Source organism: Acomys minous (genome assembly GCF_964271855.1).
Source record: "Acomys minous genome assembly, chromosome: 9".
In the NCBI taxonomy this organism is placed as follows: domain Eukaryota; kingdom Metazoa; phylum Chordata; class Mammalia; order Rodentia; family Muridae; genus Acomys; species Acomys minous.
The window spans coordinates 69,063,173-69,071,403 of NC_140490.1; the positions used below are offsets into that span (position 1 = coordinate 69,063,173).

The following is an 8,231-nucleotide window of genomic DNA, read 5'->3' on the forward strand; positions in this document are numbered from 1 at the left end:
ATGCAAAAACCCCGGAGAGGCCCCAGTCACGCGCTTGGCAAAAACATGTGGACACATCAAAGAAATTAAAGATAATCTGCGAGAGCTTGCCCCAGGTCAGGACGGCGCGCAGCGGAGGCGTCCTACACTCTGAGGCTCCGCCCCGCCCCTCGCGCCCTCCGGGTCAATCCCCAAACCCGGAATCTGGCTCTTGTATTCCCAGACGCGTTTGCGTTGTCTGCGGCGCCACTTAATTACGTCACAGGCTACGTCTCTCGGGAATACAGATCCACTCGCCGGATTTGCGTCACCTGGTAGCGACAGGTTTAAGGCTCTCGTGCTCCTCATATCCGCCGTCATGGAAGCTGCGGGGTTGGTGGAGGATCGGAAGGAGGCGATGGCGGGAGACCTGCAGGAAGAGGCAGAGCTGGACGCAGTCTCAGCGGAGGAGCCCGAGGAGCCTGAGGAAACGGCCTGCGGCGGCGGCAAGAGGAAGAAGAAGGTAGTTCCGGGGATCGTGTACTTGGGCCACGTCCCGCCGCGATTCCGGCCCCTGCACGTACGCAACCTGCTCAGCGCCTACGGGGAGGTGGGACGCGTTTTCTTCCAGGCTGAGGGTAAGCCCTACATGGAAAGGAGAGGGTGGCGATACAGGCAGGCGGGCGCGACCTGGCGGTACACGGATGAGGCGTGGGGTGCTGGCTTTTGGAAGCTCAGGCTTCCTGCTAGCTGCTAAGCCTCTTAGGAGGCTGGCGCGGGCCCGGGGATCGGGCGGGGGTGGGGGTGGAGAGGAAAATGGAGAAGACGGGCGGATGAAGTGTAGTAATAAGGCCTGAAAGGTACCCCGAATTTCAAGTAATTCCCGAAACACTGCATGATTAGCTTCTTTCAGCCTCTTCCACCTCTTGACATGCACAGTTTGGGAATGGGGTGGGAACTGGTGCGGCCCTTAGTGTTCGGGGAGTTATCATTTGAAGAAAGGAATGAGTAGACCCTTCGTCTTACCGACAGCCCTTTTCCATCAACAACTGTGAAAGTAATACCCAAGGTAGGTTTGGACTTGGTCCAACGGAGGTGTGTCTCAGTGGGCGCTTGATGAGGACGTCCATTGTTTTTGGCCCACAGACCGCTTTGTGAAGCGAAAAAAGAAGGCAGCAGCGGCCGCGGGAGGAAAGAAGGCAGCTAAATACAGCAAAGACTATACCGAAGGCTGGGTAGAGTTCCGCGACAAGCGCATAGCTAAGCGAGTGGCAGCCAGTCTACATAACACGCCCATGGGTGCCCGAAGGCGCAGTCCCTTCCGTTATGACCTGTGGAACCTCAAGGTGAGGGTGCAGGTTTCTCTGCCACACTTTTGATTCTTCCTTCAGCTCTAGCCCAGGAACCCCATCCTTCTTGCTAGCTCTAAGCAGCCCCCAGCTTCCTCTCCTGTCCAAGTCTTCCCTGTCCGTGACCTTTTCTTGTTTTCTTGCCGGCAGTATTTGCATCGTTTTACTTGGTCCCACCTCAGCGAACACCTTGCCTTTGAGCGCCAGGTACGCAGGCAGCGCCTGAGAGCAGAGGTCGCCCAAGCGAAGCGGGAGACAGACTTCTATCTTCGAAGTGTAGAACGGGGACAACGCTTCCTGGCAGCTGATGGCGACGCCACTCGCCCAAATAGCTCCTGGACATTTGCTCAACGTCCCACTGAGCAGGAGTTGAGAGCTCGCAAAGCAGCAAGGCCAGGAGGGCGGGAACGAGCTCGGCTTGCCACTGCCCAGGACCAGGCCCGATCCAACAGAGGACTCCTTGCCAGGATCTTCGGAGCGCCACCTCCTACAGAGAGCAAGGAAGAGCCATAGCCAGCCTCCTGATAGGAGAAAAAGTCGCTGTGCCTACCAGCCCTGCCCTCCTCTGCCCTGTCTCATGCAGAGTGTAACCATCTAGGCAGATATTTTCTCTCTGTTCCACAGAGTGATGTCAAAAGCCTTTGCTGTTGGCCTCTTACTGGCTGTGACCAAATCCTATACGTGCCGGGCTGAGACTCTTACTTGTACTATGCAGGATGATGACTACTATAGTTTCCTGTTGCATTTTGAATTCTGGTTGCCTGCCTCCTCCTCAGTGGGCTCCTAACGAGTTCTGGCTGGAAGAGTGGACTTGCCTTCCGCTAGAATAGCAAAGGCTAGCCCGTGTGGTCTGTGGTGTTTGTTCTCTGTGGTACGGGCAGAATTAACAGGAATTGGGTTAGCAGCCCAATTTTGATGTTTTTATTTGAAAATAAAAAATAATTTATTTGTATATGCTTTGTTATTCAGGTGGGAATCAATCCAGCAAGTTCCAGCTTCTTCAGAGGCCACACATGGTACTCAGTTACTTGAGCACATATCTAGCAGATGTGATCCCAATGCTCTTTATACAGTTTTCATTTTGAAAGAGGGCCTCACTCAAGTGCTCAGGCTAGCCTTGAGCTCATTCTGTAAGTTGCTCAGGTTAGCCTTGAGCCGGGTAGGCCCTGATCTTGAAATCCTGTTTTCAGCCTCCCAAGTAGCTGGGGGACAGGTCTGTGTTAACAAATCTTGCTTCAAAGTTCTTAAGTTAATAGATAAGATAATAACTTATTATCCTTTTTTGTTTGTTTGTTTTGTTTTTCAAGACAGGGTTTCTCTGTGTAGCCTTGACTGTCCTGGACTCACTTTGTAGACCAGGCTGGCCTTGAACTCACAGCGATCCGCCTGCCTCTGTACCACCACTCCCGGCTTTTATGTGCCTTTTCTTTGTAGGATAAATTCCTTATCTTGAACAGGAGTTTATAAGTTTTCATGAACCTTATCTTTTAAAATGTCCAGGACTTATTTTGGTATAAAAGCAGCATTTGTAGTGAGAAAGATACTGTTACATCCACGATAAACAAGATTTTGCCAGTGTCAACCCTTCCTGGATCCACTCCCTCTCCTCAGTGCAGCCTACACTGTGCTTCCGTCACATGGACTGCCTTCCTCCGCACCTTCCGAAACTTCTCTCCCAGCACCTTGAACCCCTGGCCCCTCACTCCCTTCCTCACAGGCTCAAGTTCATTTCTCCTTCAAGGTTAAGTCAAACTGTCAGGCTGGCTTCACTGCTGGGTGCTCCGCTTCTGTGAGCTGCGGCGTGTGTCATCTCCTGTTTTACAGTAACTGCAGGTGCTTATTTCCCTGGTGTTACCATGATTGCAGCTCCAACTTTTTCTTTGTCTCTTAAGGCTTCAGTTTCGTAAATAACTAGTCACTAAATCTTTGAGTTGCTGTGAGGAGAGGTTTATACAAATCCTAAGTATACATTCTCCACTTCACTAAACTATGATGTTTGCTTTGACAACCAATTTGGAAGGTATCATCTGTTTGTGACAGTGAAGGCATGGCGGGAAGGTCTCAATCTAAAGAGTAATACAGCTAAAAAAAAGGCAGAGTTTCATGTCCATCTGGGTGTCTGTAAGCCTACTCTGCACATCAAATCTCTTATTTAGGAACATGTTTACATCTGCTAGAGATGCTTCAAAAACAAGACTGGGAAGTTATGAGCATTTTTTACCTTGTAGATAGATTGCCAGTTTCCAGAGTTGGGGGTCAAGGCCCCTGCCTTGTGGATGCAAGTGGAGCTACTACTTCCTTTGACTTAAGGACTCTGCGCTGTGATGTTCATGTTCCCTGGGACATCTGGTTCAGAAAGGGCCTTGTGTAGTGGATGTGAACATGTTTTTGTTTTGATTCCAAGTGTGGGATGGGGAACAGACTTGTGAGAAAACAGATAGAAGACAAACCACCTCTTGTGGGGGCTTGGTTTTTGACAGCTGAAACACATCCTAGTACAGACTCTAAGAGGCGATATATATATATATATATATATATATATATATATATATATATATATATATATATATATATATTCCCAAAACAGGAGGCGGGGGCTTTTTGAGTCTTGGTATTGTTTGGCTGTTCATTGCTCCACTTCAAGACGCTCTCCGGGTTCCAGCAGTAACTTTGGTTGAATTGTTGGTCTGCTGAAATCCTGCCGACTGTGCTAGGGAAATCGCTCTGAGGAACTTAGTCCAAAAAGGTCTGCTTCTGTTCCCATTAACCTTCTCCTATCTAGGGTAGGTGGGTTGGAAGGGAGGTGTAAGAATTAAAGCAGGCCGGGTGTGGTGGTGCACACCTTTAATCCCAGCACTCAGGAGGTAGAGGCAGGCTGTGAGTTTGAGGCCAGCCTGGTCTACACAGTGAGTCCAGGACAGCCAAGGCTACACAGAGAAACCCTGTCTCAAAAAAAAAAAAAGAAAGAAAGAAAGAAAAGAAAAGAAAAAGAAAGCCTCAAATGAATTAGGTTTGGAAAAGATCAAAGCCTACAGCCTTGACACTTTATTATTGGCTGTAGAGTCTGTGGTGTGGAGTTACTAACAGAAAAAGTTGGCTGACCCCCCACTTATAAGGCAGTTAGGGAGTCTGTGCAGCTAAGGTTACTGTGCTTGCTAATGTCAGTTGGCAATATGGGCTGTTTCTGTGATAATTGTCCCTGTTTCTCATGTGTGTGGGTGATTACCTTCATGTATGTCTGTGCACATGGAGTTACATCCCCTGGTGCTGACTGTGTGAGCTGCCATGTGAGTGTTGGGAGCCCAGATCCTCAGGGGGAGCATAGATCCCAGTGACATCAGGAGTCACTGCAGTAATCTGTCATTTCTGTCTCCTGGGTTGTGGGTGTGGTAGTAAGGCCACCTGCTGACGAAAGCTTCCTAGGCTAGCTCTCCTGACGCAGTGTTGGAACCTGATGTCCCAGTTCCTCTGACCACTACCTGATGAAAAGTTCAAGTCAGTGACAGGCTGTCTGTATGTGCCGAGCGAGGGTCAGTCAGACACACACACACACACACACACACACACACACACACACACACACGCAGGCATGCCCGTGAGTTGTTCCGGACATTGCTCTGAGGACTGCTTCTCTGTTGACTGGAGCCCAGCCCTGCTTGGCTATCAGTGTCTTTATTCTTATTTGACACTTGTCCAGCACCAACTCTACCTCCAAAGATGAACCGCTGCTTAAGATGGAAAAATCAAAATGGAAACTGGCAGGCAGCAGGATTGCCAGAAAGAAGAGCAAAGCCTTACTTGAGAGATGAAAACACCGCTGTGGTGTGTAGTCGCCCACTGTTCTTCCCTTTAAACATCTGGCTTGGGGTAGCATAAGATCATGTCCCTGTGAGACCTTTTCCCTGGTGCTGACACTTCTACTTCAGTCCTTCCCCTCTGGCAAGCACAGGTTAATCTGATGTGAGTTCCTGTAGACACGGGGAGTGGCGCTCCGGAGGAACAGACCGGGAAGAGGGAGGCAGCAGAGCAAACAGTGTGAGGAACATCACAGTCGAAGGACAGAAATGAATTCAGAAGGATTGAGGTGTTTTCCGTTGCTTATTTAGCCCTAGTGGGCTTGGACCTGCTTAGATGAGAACAGGCTTAGTTCTCAGTCCTACCTACACCTGCACTCGCCCAACCTGTTGAAGGGAGACAGGGTGAACCTCCAAAAACCCATCCATCTTTGGATCTCTATAGCAACACCCCGGATGCTGAGTGACAGCCCTGCACTTACTACTTTTTAAAAAATTTCATTAGGAAGTCCCTTACTATATGTAATCTTCTCTTACTTTTAGCCTGAGACTTTGGCCATTGTGAAAGTGCAGTGGAAAATTCCGATGTCACCACCTGCCTGGTGATGACTCAATAAAATGCAGCTTAGCCTGTGAGGTCCCTCTCAGGGGCTACATGAAGTTTTAGATGCACTGTTCTGTCCTAGACCAACTTCAGTATGACCTCTTCATGGCCTGGGTGCTCAGCGGGTTTGAGACAGCGGGAATCCATGGCCCTCCCAGGAAGGGAAGGGAGCCTCTGATTTGAGAAAGGCCAGAAGACTGCACTTCATTAAAATACAGTCAAGGGTTAAAAAGCAAGATTTGAATTCACAAAGCTTAATGATAAAAGAAAGACAAAAGCAGGGAACTACGGTGGGGGGGTGGAACGGGAAATGCGCCTGCTAACCCCTGCCTCCCCCCCCCCCCCCCCCCGCCCCCAAACTCTGGTTTTTTAAACCAAGGGTACCTGAATTGCTGGAGCCACTCCCAGGACACTTCCTGGGGCACCTTTGATATGTTTTGCTTCAAAGAGCCAGCTTTTCACACCTTTTATTCGGGTTTGTGTGTGGGGTGGGGAATCTGGTGAACTCAGGTCAACAGGGGGTACACTCACCTATAATGGGGCACGATGCTTACCAGGAAGGAACGTCTTCTCCGCCTACCGACAAAGGCCCACATAATCTCACCTGCATTGAGGATAGCAAGAAGGAGCAATTTTGATTCTCCTGAAGTGTGAACTGACCTCGGGTGTATCCTCAGGCCGTCTGTTTGTGGAAGTGAATTTCAGGATGTTTTGTTGCCTGGGTTCATTTGCTTCTCTGTGCTGTAAAGTAAATGGGAACACAAGAGCCAGACTCACCTTGAACACCCCCAGTAGGGAAGCTGTTGAACACAAACTAAAAGCCTGGGAGGAACAGGCATTCATGTTTTAATATCATTTTGCTGTTTCACATATGATTTTGTTGTCAGAGACAAGTGATATATCCTCATGACCATATATCCTGGAGCTGGCTACATGAAACAGGGTGGCCTTGAATATGCCCCACTTCTGTATGCCAGTAAAATCATTTATTTTATAGAATGACTTGTGCTCCACTCTCAAACTTGAAGAGCCAATTAAGTTTTCTTTTGTTTATTTGTTTGTTTTATTTTGGAGGCAGGGTTTCACTCTGCAGCTCTGACTGACCTGCACTTCACCATGTGGACTAGGCTGGCCACACACTCACAGAGATCCACCTGCCTCTGCCTCTCATGTGTCACTGCCATCCCACTGTTGAGATGAAAGGCAGGCACTACCACGCCAGACCCAATTAAGATCTTTATTGCTCATTTTCATGGTTTTATGTTTACTCATTGATTGATTGATTGATTGATTTTTGGGACAGGGTCTCACTGTGAAGTTCATGTTGACCTCAAACTTCAGAATCTCTTGTTTCAGCCAGTACTTGGGATGAGGATCTGGGTCCAAGAATAGGGGCAGTTAATGAGGAAGGCCAGCCTCTTTCCTTGGTCTCCTCAATGAAAGACTTTAGAGAGAGAGACAGGAGCCCAGCAAACAAAAGTGTTTATTTTAAAAAGTCAAGTGAATGCTGGGTAGCTGAGGGGCATCTTCAGGTGATACTGGGTAGCAGAGGGGCATCTTCAGGTGATGCTGGGTAGCAGAGGGGCATCTTCAGGTGTTGCTGGGTAACAGAAAGGGCATTCTGAGGTCAGGATTAAGAATCCAAACCACCTAGAATTGACTAATTCAGGTAAAACTGTAGCATCAGCCACTAAGATCAGCAGCATTTCAAAACACTTGCAACAAACTGCCTGAAAAAGAATTTTTAAAATTCTATTTGCAATAACTACAAAGTTCAAACAATGTATTTATCCAGTAGGTTGAAAACTATAAAACATTTAAAATGATATGAAAGAAATGATGATAGCAGTTTCAGAAAACACACACACACACACACACACACACACACACACACACACACACCTCAGCAAGAGCCAGGCGTGGCAGTACACTCCTGCAATCCTAGCACTCTGGGAGTTAGAGGCAGGTGAATCACTGTGAATTCTAGGCCAGCCTGGTCTATAAAGTGAGTCTAGGACAGCCAAGGCTACACAGAGAAACCCTGTCTCAAACAAAACAAAACGAAAAAACTAAACCAAAGCAAAAAAAAAAAAACCCAAACAAAAACAACTCAACAATATTAGTAATATCATACTCTCTGACTCAAAAATATATCCTACAAGGTTATAGTAACCCAAACCCTATGGTACTGACATTAAAAACATATGTAGACCAGTGAAACAGAGTAGAGAACACAGAAATAAATCTACGAATGTATTTATTCTTCAAAAGGTTGTTAAGACACAGCTGGTGTGTGTGTGTGTGTGTGTGTGTGTGTGTGTGTGTGTGTGTGTGTGTAGAATCAACTGATGCTTCCAATCCCAGCACCAGGAGACTGAGGCAAGATAATTGACAGGAGGTTTAAACAAGCTCAAGCTATATAGTAAGTTCCAGGCCAGTTTGGAATAGAGGGTGAAACTGTCTAAAAAAACAAAATGACAAAGCCTAAAGGAGATTTTGTTTGTTTGTTTGAGATTTTTTTAAAAA

At 47.6% G+C, this 8,231-nt stretch overlaps 1 protein-coding gene across 1 annotated transcript; it reads left to right on the top strand.

Moving 5' to 3' along the window:
• Positions 1-252: 252 nt before the first annotated feature.
• Positions 253-2,259, top strand: ABT1 (activator of basal transcription 1). The gene is made up of 3 exons (XM_084794756.1): positions 253-596; positions 1,105-1,304; positions 1,458-2,259. Exons 1-3 carry the CDS (start codon positions 338-340, stop codon positions 1,818-1,820), a joined length of 822 nt encoding a protein of 273 aa, XP_084650882.1. The 5' UTR covers positions 253-337; the 3' UTR covers positions 1,821-2,259.
• Positions 2,260-8,231: the final 5,972 nt, after the last annotated feature.